At 36.2% G+C, this 23,349-nt stretch overlaps 2 protein-coding genes across 5 annotated transcripts; one reads left to right on the top strand and one right to left on the bottom strand.

Annotated features, from left to right (window-relative positions):
* Positions 1-7,286: 7,286 nt before the first annotated feature.
* Positions 7,287-12,047, top strand: LOC122021964 (protein CHUP1, chloroplastic-like). 4 transcript variants are annotated; one of them, XM_042580154.1, is made up of 8 exons: positions 7,287-7,587; positions 7,945-8,723; positions 8,787-9,770; positions 9,865-9,996; positions 10,075-10,256; positions 10,366-10,477; positions 10,927-11,070; positions 11,722-12,047. In XM_042580154.1, the coding sequence occupies exons 2-8, from the start codon at positions 7,980-7,982 to the stop codon at positions 11,800-11,802; spliced, it is 2,379 nt and encodes a 792-aa protein (XP_042436088.1). In that variant the 5' UTR covers positions 7,287-7,587; positions 7,945-7,979; the 3' UTR covers positions 11,803-12,047. The 4 variants fall into 4 exon arrangements, with proteins under 4 accessions (XP_042436088.1, XP_042436087.1, XP_042436086.1 ...); XM_042580153.1 differs by having other exon boundaries at positions 7,898-8,723; XM_042580152.1 differs by lacking the exon at positions 7,287-7,587 and having other exon boundaries at positions 7,616-8,714.
* Positions 12,048-13,073: 1,026 nt separating this feature from the next.
* Positions 13,074-17,051, bottom strand: LOC122018992 (tubulin beta chain-like). The gene is made up of 3 exons (XM_042576500.1): positions 16,558-17,051; positions 14,066-14,335; positions 13,074-13,949 (listed from the first exon to the last, which is right to left on the bottom strand). Exons 1-3 carry the CDS (start codon positions 16,949-16,951, stop codon positions 13,276-13,278), a joined length of 1,338 nt encoding a protein of 445 aa, XP_042432434.1. The 5' UTR covers positions 16,952-17,051; the 3' UTR covers positions 13,074-13,275.
* Positions 17,052-23,349: the final 6,298 nt, after the last annotated feature.

The raw sequence follows: 23,349 nt of genomic DNA, 5'->3' as shown, positions 1-23,349 counted from the left end.
TTAATTTTTAAAATAAATTTTAAGAGAAAAATTTAAGTTAATTTTTAAAACAAATTTTAAAAAAATTTAAGTTAATTTTTAAAATAAATTTTTAAGAAAAAAAAAATTAAGTTAATAAATTTTTAACTTTTAAAATAAATTTTTTAAAAAATTTAAATTTAATTTAATTTTAATGTTAATTTTAATTTTAATTTTAATTTTAATTTAATGTTAATTTAATTTTAATTTTAATTTTAATTTTAATTTTAATTTAATTTAATTTCATGCTAATTTAATTTAATTTTAATTTAATTTTAATTTCAATTTTATTTTAATATAATGTTAATTTAATTTAATTTAATTTTAATTTAATTTAATTTTAATTTTAATTTTAATTCCTTAGTCATCTCACCCGATCTATATTTTCAATCAGGGAATCCTATAATTTTGTGAGATGAATTAGATTCACTTTTAGGGTTTGATTTTAACTTGTGTTAGATTCAGGTTTAGCTTTGGGTTCAACATATATGCATTCTCGGGATAAACTTCTGGGCTATGGTGAGTCACTTGGACATCATTAGAGTAACCATGCCTTCGAGGTTTTCCAAATAGTCCTATCCACTGGACTTAGTACAAAACCTTGGTCTAACTAGTTAGGATCCATAAAGGGTAGCTTCGGTCAGTTCCACTTAGCCAAATGCACCAAGTCAAAGCCATATCTTCCTAGACATGCATAGACTAAGCTTCCCTAACGTACTATCATCCAAAACTTCACCAGTATCATTTTTCAAGTTAAACTTGAGTCCCCTTCCTAATTGGTCCTAAGTACCTTGCCGGGTAGATTAGTTTGAGTTATCCTTCCGGTTACGTTAGCTTTGGAGGTGCCAACTATTCTGGAGCCTCCCCTGAATTATTGACCTCTAATTTAATTTTTCGTTTTGGGTTTATGTCTATATCCTTTATAGTTATAATTTACTTGGTGATAGTCTAAGTTTTGGTGAGTTTTAAAATATTTAGATTTAAAATTTTTTTGGTTTAGGTTTGTATTTTAGTTTTTGATTTGGTTTATTTGAATTTATATAATATATTTTTTCTTTAGGTATATAGTATTGGTTAAGTCCTACTTGCGTGATCAAACATGCTTTCGGAACCCAGGCTTTACTTGTTGGTTTGTGTTGGGTTATTAATGATTTAAAAGTTTTATTTGAGTTTGACTTATATCCAAGTCCGGTTTTGTTATAACATGTTTTTTGATTATTTAAAATTAGATCTAAGTTTTTTAATCTTGTTGTAAATTTTTCTAACATTTCTTTTAAATTATTAATTTCTGATTTTAGTGATAGATTCTCCTCCTCAAGTGTTAGATCTTGAGTTGGATTATTATTTACAATTTGTTCCTTGAGGTTTTGATTCTCCTCAAGGAGTAACTTGTTTTATCTTTCTAATTTAACTAATTTACTATTTAAGCAAGAAATAATTTTGAAAAACTTTTGATTTAAAGTTAGGTATACCTCTTCGGAACCTTCGGAAACGAGTACAGACTCGTGGCTCGATTCGGGTTCGGACCCGTCTTCCGACTCTGCTTCGTGGGCAATCAGCGCGAGGTGGCTCTGGTGCTTCTAATCTTCAGCCTCTGATTCGTTCGAGGAGGAGTCGTCCCACGTCGCTTTGAGGGCCTTCTTTTTGGTCGGCTTTGTTTTGTCGATCTTCAATCTCGGACACTCGTTCTTGTAGTATCCCTTCTTGTTGCATCCGAAGCATGTCACGTATTTTGATTCTGTTGGAGAATTGATCTTCTGAAGGTCCTTCTTGCTGAAGCTTCTCTTCCTCCTGGTGAATATCTTCCTTACCAGATTCACCAGGTGCTCTTCATCTTCAGAGTTCTGGTCAGAGTCTTCTTCAGGTTCAGTCTTGTTCTTCTTTTCTTTGGAGGAACTTGCAAATAAAGCAATACCCTTCTCGGCTCCAGCGTTAGTCTGCTCATGTAACTCTAATTCACAAAATAATTCATCTAATTTAAGTTTAGATAAATTCTTAGAAATTTTGTAGGCATCCACGATAGGTGCCCACAAGTTGTTGCGTGGAAACACGTTTAATGCATACCTGATTAGATCTCTGTTTTCCATCTGGTGGCCTATCACGTGGAGCCCATTGAGGATATCCTTTATCCTCACGTGCAGCTGACTCGTCGTTTCTCCTTCCTACATTTTTATATTAAATATTTTATTTAACAACAAATCCCTTTTTGTTACCTTAGCGTCGCTAGTTCCTTCGTGCAGCTCTATCAATTTATCCCATAGCTCTTTCGCGTTCTGATGCGGTCTGACCCAGTTCAGCTCTTCCCTTGTCAATCCGCATTGTAATGTGTTGATCGCCTTGTTCTCCGTTGACGCTTTCTTCTTTATGTCTGACGTCCATTGTTCTAAATAAAGCAGATTTCCGGAGTTGTCAACTGGCGGTTTATAGGCTTTTGTGACGCTGAGCCACTAGTTGAAATCCGTCTTGAGATACACCTCAATCCGCTTCTTCCAGTACGGGAAATCATCCCCGTTGAACAGGGGAGGTCGTACTATGCTGAATCCCTCAAGTTGAGACATTTTAATCTGCACACAGGAAAACAAAACAGAGAGGTTCCAAGACTTAGTCTTGGATTAGTAGTGCGGGAAGAAAAAAATAAATAAATTGGTGTTGCACCAATTTAAATTTAATTACAACGGAAAGAAATTTTTAAAAAGCTAATAATACTAGTTTGGAATTATATGAAAAATTGAAAGCTGAAAGAAGAAAAAAAAATTTAAAACAGATCACCCCCTTGTCTGATTGGTGGTTACACCAAATCAGAGTGGTACCTGCTCTGATAACACTTGTTGGATCGTGAAGAGTCGATAGAGGGGGGTGAATATCGAAATCTTTCGTCGAAAAGAGTGAGCACAACGGAAAAGTAAATGCAACGCTAACACAGAACCTTTTTATTTGGTTCGGAGCTTATGTCGACTCCTACTCCAAGGCCCGTACTCGTTGAGTACTTTCATTAGGCAATCCACTAGCAATTCGAATATAGATTACAAAATTCAGTACAGGATTGCTAATAAAGAAAATTATCGACAATAAAAAGAATTAGAACAGAAAAGGAAAGCTTGTCGGAGATCACAGCGTCGCAGCAGCACGAGGAAGCAGATTGTCAATTCTGAGTTGTGTTTTGAGCTCCGCCTTTGACCCTCCTTATATAGGAGGCTCGGGGCGCCCCGGATCCCTTCCGGGCGCCCTGGTGTGACGTAGTAGGCCCAACCAGCGAGCTTCGCGTGTCAACGTCGCGATCAGGATAAAATTTGCCTCCGGATGCCCGAACCACCTTTCTTCAGAAAACTCCTTCTCATGCAAGACAAAGTTAGTCCAAGGCAAATATATAATGTATATCCTGCAAAACAAAGTATTAGCACAGTTTATAATTTTAACATAAAGAGTATGACTTAGATTCTGTCTTTCCGAGACCGGAATCTAGTCACGATCTCAACTTAGAATTCCGAAATAGATCTAAGTTGGATTGACGCCTAAGTTCCCTTCCCGGGAACGCGTCCTTACAGTCACTCCCCTCCAGTGACTTACCTTTACTTACCTGCCAGACATTCGGTCAGCCCTTCGACCCGTCTGGACTTCGTGCCAGCTATCCGGTCAGCCTGTCGACCTAGCTGGACTTCGTATCAAGCATCCGGTCAGCCCGTCGACCCGCTTGGACTTCGTGCCAGCTATCCGGTCGGTCCGTCGACCTAGTTGGGCTTCATGCCAGACATTTGGTCAGCCCGTCGACCTGTTTGGACTTCGCCTGCACACTCGGTTAGAGTGTTAGAAAACGACAAACCTAACTTAACCTAATTTGTCATTCATCAAAACCTGAGTTAGACCGTTAGTGCTAACCGCACCAACAGAATGCGGATATTATGTGATGCAGTACATGAAAAAGATAGTCTTGGATGAAAATCCACAATTAGAGAGGAAGGTGAATTTCTTCTTTATGAAATATTTTCGTTATAAAATATATTCAGTCATTTTTCATTGATCTTCAAACTTTTGTTAATGCTTCATTTTGCAGCATAAAAAAAACAAACAATATTAAAATCAATCTCAGTATGATGAAGTCAAAAGTGAATGAAGCCAATTTGTCTACTTCTATGTGGGTGTCTAAGTGTAGGCTATGAAATAAATTTTAGATTGTATTTAGAGATTTATTGATACAAAAGTTTTTGGATTATGGTTAAACATGTCTTTTTATGAATACACTTTTGAGTAGTATTTGATAGATATTTGTGATATATTTATTCAATTTTGGTTGTGAAAATATTATGTTATAGTAAAATATTATGATATACACTTTTGTCAATTAAATCTATATTGTAGTAGAATATGGTCAACTACTTCGATACTATAAATAAAAATGATGGAGTAATATAACACATAAGATTTCAATAAATTTAAATAGTAGTATAGTTAAAGAAACTATTTACTTTACCACTGATTAAAATTATTGAAGTCATTTGTATGTATTACTTCTATAAATTAAATTTTTTCTTATAGTAAAATATACTTTATTACTTCTATACTACGATGAAGTAATACAATAAAAAAAAAATACTTCGATCAAGCTAAATTATGCAAAAGTAAAATTAAACATTTACTACATTAGAATACAAAAATTATGAAGTCGTATACATATTTTACTTTGTTAGACAATGTAGCATATGAAGTAATATATCATCAACCACTTCGGTACTTTTATTAATCTCGATGAAGTAATAGAGCCTTTTTACTTCGAAAACAGTCTGATTTTGAACTAGTGATAGACTTTGGTAATTGTGTGGCGAAGTAATAAATTGACCCTTTTACTTCACTTGTATCTACTTCAGTAATTATCTACCTATTACTTTGAATAATATCCGAAGTCTATTCCTAATTTTCACATAGTGACCAATATGTTATAATTCAATATATCAATTATTACAAGATTCATTTCAATATAGAGAATTATTATGATCAGTTTTTACACAAAATATTAATAAAATTGATATATATTTATTTTTATAATAATAAAATATTTATAATAGTATTTATAAAATTTTAATAATATTTTTTGATACAACTGAACAACTTTTTAATTTTTTTATTATCCTTCTTTTCATTTAGTTTTAGGAATTTTATAGTATAGCATTAGTTTTAAATTAAAATAGTATTAATGAATTTTTATCCTTCTTAGTATTAGCAATGAAAACAAAATGAGAATTTTTTTTTATATTCCTAAAATTAATTTAGTTATATTTGTTTTAAACCCTAAATATAAATTTAAAATTTTACAAGAAATATTAGGTTTATATTATCATACTTTAATTCCATTTAAAGATTCTTTTTCTCTTTATTATAAAATATAATATTAGAAATTATTTATATAATATTTATAAAGAATATAGTAGAAAATATGAAATCTAATCTAATATTTTTGAAACATAAAATATTAGTAGTAGTAATTTAAAATTTAAAAAGTATAAATTTTATTAAATGAATGAACGAAATGTCCATAAGGATTCTTAAGTTCCACATAAGAACTTGAGAATTATTTTACAATTTCTTTTTATTTTAATGAAGTAGATAGCGAAGCAGATTTCGATGTCCTAAAGTGATGGTCACATAAGATTCAAAGTTTTCCCGTCCTCTCCATGATCGCCAAAGGAATTTTAGTTTGTCTAATTTCAACAATTGTTGTGGAACAAAAGTTTAGTGTCGACGGTAATATATTAGATGAACGATGATCAACTTTATCTCTTAACTTGTTGGAAGCTCAACCATTACTCAATGATTGAACCAAAGTCAAAAAAAAATTCAAAGAAGGTAACTTTTAGATGACAAAGTCAAAGAATTGATACCGAAGGAACAAATACTACAGAAACAGAAAATGAAAGTGAGTAACAATACCACTTCATAAAGTAAAAGAGTTAAAAAAAAATATAAAAGAACTATATGACTTTGATTTCTCTATATACTAAGAGGATATGTAGGCAAGTTAAATAAATGTAAATATTTTTTAATGAATTTATAATTTATATATATTGAATATAATAATCTTGAACTATAATGAATCGTGATGAATCGTGCATGTACCGTGAACCATGGTGAATCATGTACGAACCTTAAACCGACGATTCTTAACCATGAACTGTAATCGTTTTGGATAACTAAAGTTAAGAGTTGACTCTAAAAATCGTCGAATTGTTGGTTTTTAATAGTGGTTGGATCTAATAAGAAGTCCAAGAGGTCAACATTATAGTTTGGCAGGATTTACATGATCAAGTAGTATTTTGGTTTGATGACCTCAGACAAAGAAGTAAGAGGATGTGCCAGTTTAGAAAATTATAAGAGACTGTATTTCTAGGTTTGTCTTTTTTTGGTATTCTACCTAGAGGTTTATAAAACTAGGTAATAGGTGTTTAGGTCCGTAGCTGAAATGGTCGAGAATCGAGATCCTTGAGTATATTTAATTAACCATAGGATATTTTTTTTTTTTTGATGACTGAAGTGTTAAGTCTAATTAGTAAAAGGGAATTATGTTTATTTCTAGAATATATTAAAGTTTGTTTCTAAGTTATAGGAAAGGAGATAAATTATATGATTAATTTCTAACTAATTTATAATAGATGGTAAAATGATTAAAAGATGGGAGGAGTATTTTCCTAAAGGTATGCACTTTTTTTTTAAAAAATGATCTTTTGTTTTATTATATTAAAACTGTCACTTCTAACTAATTAAATATCCTGTGTTAAGTCTTAAGTAAGAGATGATTGTAAGTGTACTACTTATAAATAAAAAGTTCTATTTCCATTTGAAAAATTAGATATGGCTTCAGATTTGACCAAAGAGGTCTTCAGTCAATCGACTAGATATAACTTGGCTAAATTAGATTTGAGTTGATCAGACAAACTGATTTGATTTAACTAAATCACTCGACCTTTTTTATTTTCACTAAAAAAAATTATTTTGTAAATTTTATTTATTATTTCTACCATAATAATGGTAACAACTTCTGTCAAAATATTTATTTTACTATTCTAAATTATAAACATTTAATAGAAAAATGAAGTCATCCTTAAGAAATAAGAATCCTTTTACTTACTAATCCTATTTTGCCTATGTATGCCACAAACGAGAATCGGATCCGCTTACTGAGCGGACCGGGTGTCGAGTTTCATACAGAATCCGACCTGCTAACCCTTGCGGCTATCGCAATCTTTTCAAATTTCAAACCTTGAAACATTCCCAAGAACAAGTGTACTTCTCCCAGTGCGGAGCTTTCGCCTCTCTCTCTCTCTCTCTCTCTCTCTCCATTTTCCGAAGAGAGGAAGCAAGAATCCTCGTTCTCGGTGCGTCGTGTCGTAAAATCCGCTCCAGAGAAAGCAAGCAATCAATGCGGAAAGGGATCAGAACCCAAAGCTTTCACCGGAGGACGCTTAAACCTGTTCCTTTGCCGCAGGAGCTTCAGGAGTAGAGTAGATTCCTGGGAAGAAAAACAAGTCGCGGTTCCCAAGCTCTCCTTCCTTGATCGACAGATAAGCTTTGTTTAGTTGGGTAAGCTGTTCTGCAGGGGATGGTTCAAAATTTAAATTTTTTACTCAATCGGGCATATCTAGATCTGCGTTTTTTGGTTTTGGGGTTCTGAGAAAGATTCATCTTTTAGTTCATCGTTGGTAGCATCTTTTCACAATGCTAATTAGGGATTTGACTAAATCCTCTCTGCTGCCCATGATTCTCTGTAACTTTTAGGTATTTAGCAATTATATAGCTCTGTGTTATCGAGATTTTTGTTTCCATATTTTGGTTGTTGGTTTTAGAGTTTATCAACATGTTATTGTTTTCGATTAATCATGTCACTGTTCAGCTGGTGCTGTGTCAAAATGAGAGAAGAGATTTTATCCAATGCTGCAGCGAAGCTTGGCAAGTTCTCTGAGCACAATCAAAATATGGTCACCAATGTAAGGTCGAGTGTGAACTTTGTAAAAACAAAATCGACTTCCTCATGGGGATCGCATTTTGTTAAAGGCTTCACTACAGAGAAGAAAACAAAGCAGCAAACATCAATTCTCAACAAGAAACAATCTGCTGTTAACGTGGAAATTTCAAGTCAGAAGAGCCATCATGTATCGTACCATTCTCGGGTCAAACGATCACTTGTTGGTGACTTCCCTTGCTCGGTTAATGTTGCTCAGGTTCATCCGCATGTGTTTGATAGCAATCGGACAAACTCCACTGCTTCTCACGATCTATTTCTAGAGTTAGATCACTTGAGAGAACTCCTTCGAGAGTCTAAAGAAAGAGAGTCCACATTGCAGTCTGAGCTGAAACAGTACAAAGAAAATCCTAGAATTTTGGAGCTCGAGAAAGAAGTTGATGCAAAGAGAACAGAGGTTGAAAAGCTCACAAGCAAAATAAACTCTTTAGAAACAGAAAATATAAGCCTCTTAGAACAGTTGTCCTCTTTTTCCTCAATCTCACAAAGTTCTGATGGAAGCTTCAAGTTAGAAGGATATGACAACCAAACTTCTGACTCAAGTTCACTGATAAATACACAATCGTATAAGAATTTAGAAATTGAAGTTGTTGAATTACGAAGGCTGACTAAGGAGCTTCAGTTTCAAAAGAGAAATCTAGCGTTCAGGCTCTCCTCAGCTGAATCCCAGCTTGCTGCCCTTGCAAAGGTTACAGAGGTAGCAGTGTAACTTTTAAAATTTTCATGTCATCGAATTGATCTCCTCATTTAATGTTTGCAGAGTGACGTACTGGCAAAGGTTCAAGCTGAGGCCCTGGTGCTGAAACACACAAATGAGAGTCTGTGCAAACAAGTTGAGGGTCTGCAGATGAGTAGGCTCAATGAGGTCGAGGAACTTGCTTACCTTCGTTGGGTCAACTCATGCTTACGCCATGAACTTAGCAACTCAGATAAAGCATCCACTCAGAACTATAATTTAGATTGTGGTTTCACCTGTCCCAGTGATGACAGAGTCATTGCAAAAGGTGCTGATCTTCAAAATTTGCCATGTTCCCCAAGCAAACCTGTAGCTGTTGAAGTGTGTAATGCTAACCAAGTTGGCCTTGTAAAGAGGCTCGTGAAATGGTCAGAAAATTATGAAGAGCAACAAAATGTAGATTGTGTCAATCTACTTGACAAAGATTGGATAGAGACAAAAGAAGGGAGATGCACTGATCGCAGACATTCAATAAGTGGACCAAAGGGAATAGTTGAAGGCATAACTATTAATAAGAGAAGGCAATCTGACAGCTTTGTTTTTTCTAATAAACTGCATGATCGGACATGCATTCCTGGAGATTTCGATGCAACACAAAAGTATAATCTTTGTACTGTTCAAAGTCCAAGATTCTCTACAAACAAACCTGATACTTGCAAGAGTGCATCCCTGGATGTCGAAAAGCGTGCTCTCAGAATACCAAATCCTCCTCCAAGACCTTCCTCATCTGTTTGTACTGTAGTGAAGGTTGATGGATCCATCCCATTGCCGCCGCCACCACCACCACCACCTCCCCCTCCACCACCACCAGCGTTTTGCAAGCCCTCTACAAGAAAGACTGGGATAGTGCAGAGAGCCCCCCAGGTGGCAGAGCTATATCATTCACTCATGAGAAGGGACTCCAAGAAGGATTCATCTGGTGGAGGAATTTGTGATGTGCTTAGTGTTGCAAACGTTCGCAGTAGCATGATTGGTGAAATAGAGAACCGGTCTTCCCATTTGCTAGCTGTGAGAAATATTAACTAATTCCTGCTATTTCAAATTTAGGCAAGCTCCATTTGGTTAACTTGAATCATAATATTCCTTACCTTTGCATATCTAGATAAAAGCTGATGTTGAAACTCAAGGTGAATTTGTGAGATCTCTAATCAAGGAAGTTAATGATGCTGCGTATCATGATATTGAAGATGTTTTTGCTTTTGTGAAGTGGCTTGATGATGAACTATGCTTTCTTGTGAGTAAGCTTGAGCAATAACGCTCTAGTTGGAGTCCAAAACAGTTTCTAAGTTCATTCTTTTATATATTTCTGAAGGTTGATGAGCGGGCAGTTCTGAAGCATTTTGATTGGCCGGAGAAGAAAGCTGATACACTTCGAGAAGCAGCTTTTGGATATCAGGATCTGAAAAAATTAGAGCATGAAATTTCAAACTTTAAAGATGATGCTAGTCTACCTTGTGATATTGCGCTAAAAAAAATGGTCAGATTATCTGAAAAGTAAGTACTTTTGTATTTTTTTTCCTTCACCCAATTTCTCTCTGTGATATATATATATACACACACACACACATGAACAACTGATTTGTTTTCTTATGTATAAAAATAGGATGGAGAGGAACATTTATGATCTTCTTCGTTCAAGAGATGTGTTGGTACGCAATTGCAAAGAATTTCATATCCCAACAGATTGGATTATGGATAGTGGTATTATTAACAAGGTATAATTCTTAATACTCAAGAAGCCTTTGAGAATATTGTTTTTTCTGATTTTGTAGTCAAGATCACAAACAAAAATATAGAATTTTTAGCTACACAATATCATTGACTAATTTTGTTGATTTGCAATCTCCACTTTTTGTGAGGTGTTGGAATCACCCTATACTCAAGTGATTAATGACCATGGAGAGCACTGTTTGAACATGATATCAAACAATTAAGGGAGTGGCTTTACAAAATGATGATTTTGAATGATAATACTCATTATTTTTGTTCTACATTTATGTGAACAGATAGTGTTGAAATAGAGCTGATATGTTTATAACTTTCTAAACCTTTCTACTAGAAACCGTTTGTTTAACCATGGACAAAAATGCCTAAAACAACCATAGTTTTACATGGTAGTTTTTTCACAACTTGCCTCCCATTCATATTAGTTGGGGATTTGCAGATAAAATTTGGATCAGTGAAATTAGCCAAGATGTATATAAAAAGAGTAGCTACTGAGCTTCAGGTGATGGGAGTCATGAACAAAGACCCTGCACTAGAGTATATGCTTCTTCAGGGTGTCAGATTTTCTTTCAGAATTCATCAGGTACGTCACATGGAACCAGTCTATGATTATCAAACATTTATAGGTTCACATTTGATTGGAATGCCATATCTTTCAACTTTCCTAGAATATTAACTCAAATAATAAATTTATAGAAAATTATGGTGATTAAATTGAGAATAATCGTTTTGGTAAATATTGCTGTCTATGTATGTTTAAGTGAAATATCATAATGTAATAAGAAAGTGTGATAACTTCTTTAGTATTTGGGAGCTAGACAAACTGTTGATACATATGTAGCTTATAAAACGATTCTAATCCTCTAATTTGGAACTTTGATTTTGTTCCTATTTGTACAAAGTTATTATCATACCATTAACAATATAGCACAAAATCAATGTCATTGCTTCTAATAGGAACAAATAAATATTAGGGTATCGATTTAATTGGAATTATTCCTCTTTCTATAAACTAGTTCATCACAAAACTGATGACCTTGGCTTGAGCTAATTTGTTTGCTGATTATTGTGTTTCAAGAGATTTCAAATAAAGTTATTCTAGTTAAATTTTTGATAGGCATGAGAACTTCCTCAATTATCCTGATAAAAATGTAAGAGTAACAACATAGATCAGAGTGACTCTATTTTTCTTTTTGAAATGTTGTCCAATAAGCTATTGCTTCCTGCTCTGCAGTTTGCCGGAGGGTTTGATCCAGAAACTATGGATGCTTTTGAGGAGCTACAAAATCTTGCACATGTTAGAAAACAAGTGTAGGGGAAAACATAAAGTGTAATATGCTTACTTTCTTGGTAAGCACAAAAAAAGGATTGTTGACATTGTATTTTGTCTTGCATTTTCTTGTGCTGCTTGGTTTTGAGAGGTGGTGTGCTTTTTAGTGATTATAATAGGAGTATCAAACTTTAAAAAGTGTTTTAAGGAAGTTGAAGCCAAGTTTAGATTATAGTTTTGTTTTGAAATGTACAAGTGAAATTTTAATGTTACCAAACCTTTGGATTGAATTGTCTGGAATAGGTGAGCCAGCAAACTCAAGGTTGATTATTTGCTTGATATTTTGTAGCTCCTCAAGATGCTTGAAGATTCCTACCTACATTATCAATTATGCAAAAAATTATTAAATTTATGCATAAGTGGCTTCTTACTTGATTTTTATTTTGATGCACCTCAAATTTCTTCAGTCACATGGTGTTGGTAGATGTTGAACTAGTTGGCCAACATTGAGCATATCACATAGTCTAGACGCCACCTTCAATCTTGCAAGAAAATGTAGATCCTTTTCTGTTTTTTTTTGTGCCATAGCTTGAAGTCGAAGCCATTGAATCTCTTCATTCAAATTGAGGTTTCTTATCTTTATTTATGAAAAAAATCATCCTTTAGCAACAACGTACGATGAAGCCTTACGAATTACGATTGTTTTAAGCTTTAATTGTTGATCGTTTTGAATGGTGACTTGTTGAATCATACCAATCAATAATATCAAAATGCACTAGGGCCAAAATTCGACCTGTTGGCAAACTTGGGTGCATCTATCCATGATTTGGTCGACCAAGTAATAACCATTTGATTTGCCCAGCATTGTTGGTCAATGAAAGCAAGATGTTTTAGACAAATGGTGAACTGTTGAAGGGAGGAAAAAGGAAGGAGGCAGGACTGTGGCTGTTGATCAGATGGGAGACAATTAGGTAAAGTGAAAAAAAGGATTATGGACAGATTTTTGCAAGGAACATGATTAAATATGTTCAAATTTTTCTCACAAATCTTTGAAACTGGGACAGTTCTGGATAATTCTAGAGCTCAAATCATCAATTTTAGAAAATGTTCTGAATGTAAAATGAGAACAAATACAAGACCAGAATCAACTCACCAGCTAAATCCGTTCCATTTCAGAAGTGGCATAAACTGCATAACCACTTCATCTTAAGGTAAAAATCATGCAAAGAACTCTGACAAAAAGCAGCAAGCAATACAACCGGATCAATGTTACATTGATAAACACAATCTATGAGCAATTCATACGAGACAAATCAGGAAGGACAAGAGCAATCACAAATATAGATGAGCAAACCATGTCGTAAGTAGTACAGACTAAAGCCTTAACGTCACAACATAGATCAATACTAGGAAAACCATGAATAAAATATGGAACTAGTTTTTTGAACCAAAGGAAATCTCTACTACAAGCACGAGGATCATTAGAAAAAGGCAGGAAATTTCTGAGGTGGATGTGACTTATTCAGCAGCTTCCTCTTCCTCTTCCTCTTCTTCATACTCCTCTTCTGCTGTTGCATCTTGATACTGCTGGTACTCGGCCACCAGATCATTCATGTTGCTCTCAGCCTCGGTAAATTCCATCTCATCCATACCCTCACCAGTGTACCAGTGTAAGAAAGCCTTTCTCCTGAACATCGCCGTGAATTGCTCACTAACCCTCCTAAACATCTCTTGGATGGACGTTGAGTTGCCAATAAAAGTGGAAGCCATCTTCAGTCCCTTAGGTGGAATGTCACAGACGCTAGATTTGACATTGTTTGGAATCCACTCCACAAAGTAGGATGAGTTCTTGTTCTGAACATTGAGCATTTGCTCATCAACTTCCTTGGTGCTCATCTTCCCACGGAACATTGCTGAGGCAGTCAAGTAGCGGCCATGTCGCGGATCAGCAGCACACATCATGTTCTTGGCGTCCCACATTTGTTGGGTCAATTCAGGAACTGTCAGAGCCCTATATTGCTGTGATCCCCTTGAGGTCAAGGGTGCAAACCCTACCATGAAGAAATGGAGGCGTGGGAAAGGGATGAGGTTTACTGCAAGTTTCCTGAGGTCAGAATTGAGCTGCCCAGGGAAACGAAGGCAGCATGTGACCCCACTCATTGTAGCAGAGATAAGGTGATTCAAGTCACCAACTGAAATATCATGAAAACAAAGAAAAACACTAGAATTAGAAATGTTACAGAAATGCATCCTCAAAAATATTTTAGACTCGGAGTGAAAATTGATCGGAGAAGGATCGAATACTTACATGTAGGATTTGCAAGCTTTAAAGTGCGAAAACAGATATCATACAGTGCTTCATTGTCAAGGACCATGCACTCATCAGCATTCTCAACAAGTTGATGAACTGAAAGAGTGGCATTGTATGGTTCTACAACTGTATCAGACACCTTCGGTGATGGGAAAACAGAGAAGGTTAACATCATTCTATCAGGATATTCCTCCCTGATCTTAGAGATCAGAAGAGTGCCCATGCCAGACCCAGTTCCTCCTCCCAAGGAGTGGCAAACTTGGAAGCCTGCAGAACAATGAAATGATATTAATTAAAAAATTACTGTTTTGCAAACATTATAAGTCATAGAATACCATGGACAAGGGCATCACATTTAGGAATTGACATTGTGAAATGGCAGAGATGCAATGGTCAGAATAGGATCACTGGGATTTAATTTTTCCAGTAGCTGATATCAGTGAGATCTAATAAGAGGAGTCCAAAATCTCTCAATCACATGTCTTGGTATGGAGATAAGAAATTAAAACAGGTCAGCATCAAGTATGAATTATGCATAATGTACATCAGAATTAGCAGAAGACATTTTCATTTGCTATCAATTGGAGAAAGTTGCTTCCCACGAGTGTTGAGGCAAACTGAAGACAAACTTCTAATGATAATAGTTTTCGGTCACAAAAGGATTGCATTTACTACTAATTGTTACTGGATTCTGATCAAACTTCGAGAAGCCCAAGCCCAAGTTTAAGTTCCTAAAGACAAGTTAAAGTCAATACAATGATGTCCAACAAAAAAAGAAAGAGAACAAGCAGGGTGAGCTCCATTGATATCTGATTCAGTAATTAATTTGAATTCATTTACTCAATTTAAGAGCAGTCAAATCTTTTATTTACATGCATCAAACTTACCAATCTAACAGGTCTACCTAGTGACATAAAGAGATTGTTACACACAAGACATTAAATAGCAAGTAACAAGTATAGTAAACGTAATCACATCTAGAAATGTGAAAAAAAGACACAATGTACAAAACAACATCATTAAAAAAATGTGTTTGTCCTTACTAATTGGAGTTGACTCATAGATCTCATTCAACCATTAAATTCTATGAAACATGACGACAACAATAACAACTAAGTTTTTATCCTACTAAGTAGGGTTAGCTATGTGAATCCTCCTACACCATTAGGCTCGATCTCCTATTATATCCTCATTTATATTTAGAGGGATTTTAGTCTTTTATTGTTGCTAACCAAGTTATCTTTTATCTCCCTCTTCCTCGATTAATGTGTGTTTGTCTTGCTCTCATATCACCTAATTGAGATTAGTGACCTAACTATATGCTCATATCATCTTAAACATGTTTCTTAAAGTTTTTCCTCAATAGGCATAACCCCAACTTTCTCTCTAATATTCTTATTTTTTTATTATATTCATCCTTGTATGTCCACACAACGACTTTAACATCCTCATCTTTGCGACTCTCATTTTCTACTCATGTAGTCACTTTATAGTTCAATATTCAACTCCATATGACATAACAAGTCTAATTGTCATTTTGTATATCTTTTTTTTTTTTTAAATTTTAGAGGTACTTTGTGATCACAAAGAACACATGATATCCTCCTTCATTTCAACCATCCTTCTTATATCCTATATAAAATATCTCTATCAACCCCTTCATTCTTTTGCCTTGTTGTGTCTACTACTACTAAACTTAAATTTCATATATTATATTTATTGTACTAAGCTTAAAATCTTTTATTGTCAGTGTTTCTTGCTACAATTCAAGCTTAGTATTTACTTTTTCATGGTCATCAACCAAAACAATTCATTTGCAAATAATTTGCACCATGGTAACTTTGTGAAAGACTATACCACTATAATATTCATCTCTTAAATCACTGTTAACTATTTTTGTTGGTGTCCTGGAATCTCTCAAATCTTCACATCTACCTATTTCAAACTATTTGACCATAGAGTTTATTAATATTCTTTGAAGATGTGCATACAACCTAAATCTTTCCCCTTTATTCCATCATCTATTTGTGCTATGCCTAATTTTTTAAGGTTAGTAGAATTTTTAATTTTTTTCCTAGTAACTTTAAACATCTATTTTATCGTATTGTTAATTTATGTATAATGGTTGTATCTTGGTACAATTGAATGCTTTAAAATGCAATCTTAAAATTGAAAAAGTTAAGTGGATGAAGACAAATATGGAAATTCAGGAAAATGCAGTCATGACAGCTATTAGGCAGGTAAAACAAACAATTTATAGAAACTCCACCCTCTTTTCATATTTGTTAAATCAAAGCCCGAAAACTTCTAGATCTAGGGAAAACAACAAAAGCAAGTCATTAACAAGCTTAAAGGAGTAAAAACTCACCCTATCCTGGTAAAGCACCTAAAACAATGATAAGCAAGCTGTCTCGGTCAAAACGTCCATACGAACACGCAGATCTGAAATTTCCCACACAGATTCGGAAAGAGAAGTGGAAAAACCATACCTTGCAGGCAGTCGCAGTTCTCCGCTTCCTTTCTCACAACGTCGAGGACAGAATCGATGAGCTCGGCGCCCTCAGTGTAGTGACCTTTGGCCCAATTGTTCCCCGCCCCAGACTGTCCGAACACGAAGTTGTCGGGGCGGAAGACCTGGCCAAATGGCCCAGATCTGACAGAATCCATGGTTCCAGGCTCGAGATCCATGAGCACGGCACGGGGAACATAGCGGCCGCCGCTGGCCTCGTTATAGTACACATTGATCCTCTCGAGCTGGAGGTCGGTGTCACCGGTGTACTTGCCGGTGCCATCAATACCGTGCTCGTCGCAGATCACCTCCCAGAACTTGGCCCCGATCTGGTTCCCGCACTGCCCGCCCTGTATGTGGAGGATCTCTCTCATCTTCCCGACGCTCGTAGAGCTCCTGAGAGGGCTACTTCGGATCGCGGAAGCGAGAAAGGAAGAGCTCGTGGAGGGAGAGTAGCGAGCTTCTTTCAAAGATCTGAAATTTTTTTACGGTGGGTGTTGTTCCGGTTCTTCTCCTATGTAAGCTTACCGATCGTTTGGAAGCATAGCGGCCCAATCGTGATACCGTAATTAATGTGGGGACGGAGAGGATCGGTGATCCGAACTGGGCGTACTGGGAGCGATCGCGTAGACCAGACGTCTAGAGGATCCAGCCATCCAGGGCAACGCAATGCTTTTTCAACCGTCTGATCGGCGATTGATGGTTGATTATGTTCCTCTGGCGTCACCAATAGTTTATCGGCTCTTTAGGTACCTAAAAAGGATGATTTTTTTTTTTTTGATTGAAGGGTATTTTTTTTGTTTATCATTAAAAGTACATCTATTTGTTTATTCTATAGTAATATTTATTCGGTTCCGGATAGGATGTCATTCTAGATCCTAATGTTATAAGTTCAGAATTTAAAATTTAAGACTGGTGTATTAATAAAAAAATTTATTTTTAATAGACAGTGAATCTAACAATATTAATTATTAGATGAATTTTTATTATATATATTTTTTAATTTATTCTTATGATGAATGAAAATTTTTTATATTGATCGTCATAAATTTAATATTATCTGACCTATTTAATATTTTTTTTAACTTATTTTTCTTTTATTTTATTTTATTTTTAAAACTTCTTCCTCCGTGTAAAAATACCAAACGAACTCCAAAAATTACATAAAAATACTCTAATAATTTCTAAAAATCTCTAGAATATTTTAAAAGTATTTTCAAATATTTTTAAGGATATTTAAAACTCAAAATAGGGAAAATTGGGTCGTTACAATTTTCCATACATTATAAAATGTTCGTCCTCGAACTTAGAATAGTTCTGGATATTTCTGTCTCATGTTGTCCTCCCACTCCCAAGTGGCTTCCTCGTGCTTCTGGTTCTGCCAGACGACCTTCACTAGTGGTACTTCTTTATTTCTTAGTCTCTTGACTGCTCTGTCCACTATCTGTGTAGGTCTGCTCTCATAACTAAGATCCTCTTGGATCTGCACTGACTGAGGCTGAATCACTTGGCTCGGGTCATGAAGACACTTCTTTAGCATGGAGACATGAAATACATTGTGTATTGCTGACATGTCTTGTGGTAAATCTAGCTTGTAAGCTACTTTCCCAATCCTTTCTGTGATCAGGTAAGGTCCTACATAACGAGGACTTAATTTGCCCTTCTTGCCAAATCTCATCACTCCCTTCATAGGAGCGACCTTGAGAAAAACTGAATCCCCTACTTGAAATTCAAGTGGCCTACGGCGTGTGTCAGCATAACTCTTCTGTCTACTCTGGGCAGTCTCAATTCTCTGTCTGATCTTCTGAATAGCCTGAGTAGTCTCATCTATCAGCTCTGTCTGAACGCCCAGTTCCACGTCCATCTCTCTTCTTTCACCTGCTTCTTGCCAGCAAATGGGTGATCTGCATTTCCTGCCATACAACGCCTCATAAGGAGCCATCTTGATGGTGGCCTGATAGTTGTTGTTGTAGGCAAATTCAGTTAAGCACAGGTACTTGCACAAACTTCCTTTGAAATCTAGTGCACAAGCTTTGAGCATATCTTCTAGAATATGATTTACTCGCTCTGTCTGTCCATCAGTCTGAGGATGGAAGGCTGTGCTGAACTTGAGTTTGGTGTCTAGTGCAGTCTGAGCACACTCCTAGAAGTGAGAGGTGAAGCGCCCATCTCTATCAGAAACAATAGATTTAGGAACTCCGTGAAGTCTGATCACCTCTTTAACATACAGCTATGCCAACTGCTCTATAGAGTGAGACACCTTGATGGCTAGAAAATGAGCAGACTTGGTCAATCTGTCCACTATCACCCATATCGCATCATATCCATTTGTGGTTCTTGGGAGACCTGTTATGAAGTCCATGGATATGTCTTCCCACTTCCACTCTGGTATAGGAAGAGGCTGTAGAACTCCTCCTGGTCTCTGGTGTTCTGCTTTTACCCTCTGACATGTCAGGCAAGTACTGACATATTTAGCTACATCTCTTTTGAGTCCAGACCACCGAAAATCTCTGTTTCACGTCTTGATACATCTTGGTAGAACCCAGATGTATGGAGTAAGGTGTACTGTGAGCTTCCTCTAGGATTTTCTTCCTCAGATCTTCATCGTTGGGGACACAAGGGCGGTTCCCTTGATAAAGAATTCCACTGTCTGAGATTCGAAATTCAGAATTTTCTCCTTCTTGTATCCTTTGCTTGATCCTTTGGATATCTGGATCTTCACTTTGCTTTCTCTGTATATCCTCAAGCAGGGTTGACTCTAAGGTCAATGCAGAGAGTTGCCTATAAATAACTTCAAGTCCAAAATCTGACAACTCCTTCTACAATGGTAGGGCTAATGATGACAAAGACATCAGGAATGCACTGGATTTTCTGCTTAGTGCATCTGCTACTTTATTAGCTTTTCTTGGAAGCATAAGCTATAATTTTTCCTTCTTGCATGAGTACAGCTCCTAGACCCATCTTGGAAGCATCATTGTAGATGTCAAAACTCTTGTCACTTCTGGGACTGTCAGAATGGGAGCACTGGTCAGTCTCTTCTTTAGCTCTTGGAAACTCTGCTCACATTTATCTGACCATTCAAACTTCTTGTTCTTCCTGGTTAAGGCCGTTAGTGGAGAGGCTATCCTGGAAAAAAGTCCTCCACAAATTTTCTGTAGTATTCAGCTAAACCAAGGAAGCTTCTGATCTCCCTAACGTTCTTGGGTCTACTCCAGTTATTGACCGCTTCTATTTTGGCTGGATCCACTGGGATACTTTCTTTAGAAATTATGTGGCCTAGAAATGCCACCTGATGTAAAATATCGGAAATATGCGAATATGAATAAGGGAATTTTCCGGAATTTTTGGACATTTTTCGGAAATTTTTCGGAGCTCGTACGGATAAGTTCACGGGGATAAAAACTGGGCCCGGAAAAGCTTGTTTAAGCTACCCGAATTAAGCGAGGAAAAGTTTATATTTATATATCTTTTTCCTTTTATTTTCTTATTTCTTTTTCCTTTGCTTTTGTCGCCGTTTCTTCCCTTGCCGAGCCATCCCGACGCCGCATTCCTTCTTCCTCCTTGCCCTAACCGCCGGCGGCGGTTACTTCTCCTCAAGCGTACAACCTCTCGGCTACCCCCTCTTCATCTCCTCTTCTCGGTGAAGCCGACACCCTGTTTTCCTCTGCCCTAGCCAGCCCGACGCCACCGCCGGCTGCAACTCACAGAGCCGACCAATTCTCTCCTCTGCCGACGCCGACCACCTTTTGCTGCCCTAGCGCCGGTTCACTAGCATTTAGTTGTAACGACCACCTTTCTTACTACTACTACTCTCTAAGGATGACCGTTACTTAACTACTAACTCTACTTAACCGGTATGATTAAAAATCACATGGAAACCCTACCGAAAAATTTCGGCAGAGTCTCCCCTGTACCGGTGACCAAATCAACAATACAAACAAACTATACTCAGCCACAGGCGGCTGGAACATATATTTTCACAACCAAAAGGAATAACATCACCACGCAGTTTAATGAAATCCAAGCATGCAAGTAATAAATAGCGGAAACAAAATAAAAACATACAGTTAACTAACAGCGGAAGACTAAATGACTCATCTAATACATTTTTAATAAATTCTTAAACTAAGTCCCAAGGCTTCCATAATCCTGGCATCACACATCCCTCGAACACCTCCTTGTCGCCTTCCTTTCTATATCTTTTCCTTTCCTGTATCTGCAGTAAGAGGAAGTGTAGTCTATAAGCAAAATTTGCTTAGTAAGCGCTATCTAACTCACAAAAACTCGATATGCATGTATATAAATAAAAACATGCTAAAACTGAATGCTAACATGTAAAGCTACTCATGCTCATAAATAGCAAATAACAGTAAGCTAACTCATGCTCTTCTAATAGTAAAGAAACATACTGAAAGGCTAAACATGTAAGACAAGTCTATACTATCATGCTAGCATAAAGAATTTAACTTACTGAATTCTAAACACTTTCTGATTCTTATTAAACTCACTTAAAAACTTATTCTTTTATTTCACTTATTTAAACTTATTCTTTAATACTTGTAAACTTTTGTAAACACATTGTTTTATTAGTTCAAAATCTTATACTTATAATACTTCAAAATAATAATCAACTTCTTCTTGGGCCCAGGCGTAGTACCATCTTATGCGCGTTCCCTAATAGGTTGGGGTAGCGAGCCACCAATCCTAAAAGAGCAGACCTCGGTCTACCAGGGCCAAGACCTCGGAATTGAACACCTGGATTTGTTTAACGACAACCTCGGAAGTCGGGTACTAGCCTCTTCTTAAAAGTAAAATACTTATAATCTTAATTACTTCTTCTTTAAATGCCTTGGCATTTTAATAGGCACCTTGTGTGCCAAAAATCCCTAAAGTCTCGACTTTGGGATCTACTTAAGGCCTCGGCCTTTTCTTTTCTTTTCTTTATCTTTCTTATACTTTTCTTTATCTTTCTTACACTTTTTTTTTTTATCCCAAAATACTGTTAGGGTATTTTTCATATGCATCTATAAATGAAACTAACTATGTAACACATAATCATGTATAGAATACAAAAGAAATCTACACTTAAGCTCAATAAAAATGCTTAATAAAATTCTGCATTATAACTTAATAAAAACCTGCATGTCATACTAAATTGAAGTGCCTAAAAATAACATAGTACAACACTTAAAACCTCATGATAATTAACTCTTAAAACATAAATCAAACATACTCTTATGCATCTGGTATTTACTAGTTTTGCAAGTTGAGTTAAGCATGGATAAGCTTCGAAACTTCTAAGGAAAAACAAACTAGAACTAGAGACATAAACCTCATACCAAAACTGAAATACATTTAACAGAACTTAAACTAAATGCTAAAAGAAAATCTGAAACTGTACAGCAAGTTCCAACTCAAGCTAAAACCTGCTGGGATCTTCTCTTCAAACCTATGTAAAGCTTGTTTTGTTTCATGGTATACTAGTACAAGAACTTAATGGATCTCTTCTCCTCTTCTTTATCAAACTCACGGCAGCAAGGGAAAATTAACCAAGCATGCTTATCACGGTCACACAGAAAAATCCAAATCAAAAGCTACAAATGCCAATTTCAAAGCTTGAAAGGAATCTTTCCACATACTTAACCTCTACCGTTCTTCCCCTCTCTTCCCTTGGACTTACGGCAGCAACACAAAACAAACTATCCTTACAACATTGCTACGAAATCATGGAAAACAAGAAATCCGAGAGCTACTCTTACCGCAGGTGAGTAAGCGTCTTACCTTAGGCTTTTCTTGGACTTACAGCCGGAGAAGAAAGCTTCCAATGCTTCTAGGGCTTGCGGAGGATCTCGCAAACTCGCCCTCTTCCTCGTGCCTACTGTTCCTTCTTGACGAGAGGAGCTCGAATCCAAGAAGAGCTCGTGGAGAAGTCCCCTTTGGCCGGCCGCCGAAGAGAAAACCTTAGGGGGCGTTTGGTACGCCCATTTTCCATTTTCATTTTCTGGAAAACGCGCGTTTTCTGGAAAATGGTGTTTGGTTTGCGTTTTCCGCGCGCGTTTTCTAAAAAATTGGCTTTCGTTTTCTAGAAAAACAGAGAATGACAAAAAGTCGTTTTCTGTTTTCTAGAAAACGCGCGTTTTCCAGAAAACAGAAAATGACTTTTTGTCATTCTCTGTTTTTCTAGAAAACGATAGCCAATTTTTAGAAAACGCGTGTGGAAAACGCAAACCAAACACCGTTTTTCAGAAAACGCGCGTTTTCCAGAAAATGAAAATGGAAAACGCGCGTACCAAACGCCCCCTTAATCTCTTCTCGGCTTCGTTTTCGCCCGATCCCGCCGTCGCACACGCAGAAGGGGAAGAAGGAAACGGGATTTTGGGTCACGGGAATTAACACGTAAGTTCTCTTTTTTTATAATCTCCATATTCTGTTAACTTGTTAAATAAATTTTCTTACCTTTTCTAAACAAAACTGACGACTGGTTCGCTTGGTGGGCTGCGTTCTGCTTAAAGCCCAACTCGTGGGTTCAAATCCCAGCAGCAACCATTTTATTTCCTATTATTTTACTGTTCCTAACTTATGCTTAAATGGAATTCTTCTCCTTCTTTAATAAGAAATGATCGCTGGATCAGTTGGTTGGCTGCGTTCGGCTTAAGGCGCAGCTCGTGGGTTCGAATTCCGGTTGCAACTTATTTTCTTCCTATTATTTCTCGCTATTAACTTCTATTACTTAAATAAAATTATTCCTTTCTTAAATCAAATAATAACTGCT

Source organism: Zingiber officinale, chromosome 9A (genome assembly GCF_018446385.1).
Source record: "Zingiber officinale cultivar Zhangliang chromosome 9A, Zo_v1.1, whole genome shotgun sequence".
NCBI lineage: Eukaryota > Viridiplantae > Streptophyta > Magnoliopsida > Zingiberales > Zingiberaceae > Zingiber > Zingiber officinale.
This window is presented reverse-complemented; position numbering and strand designations above follow the sequence as displayed.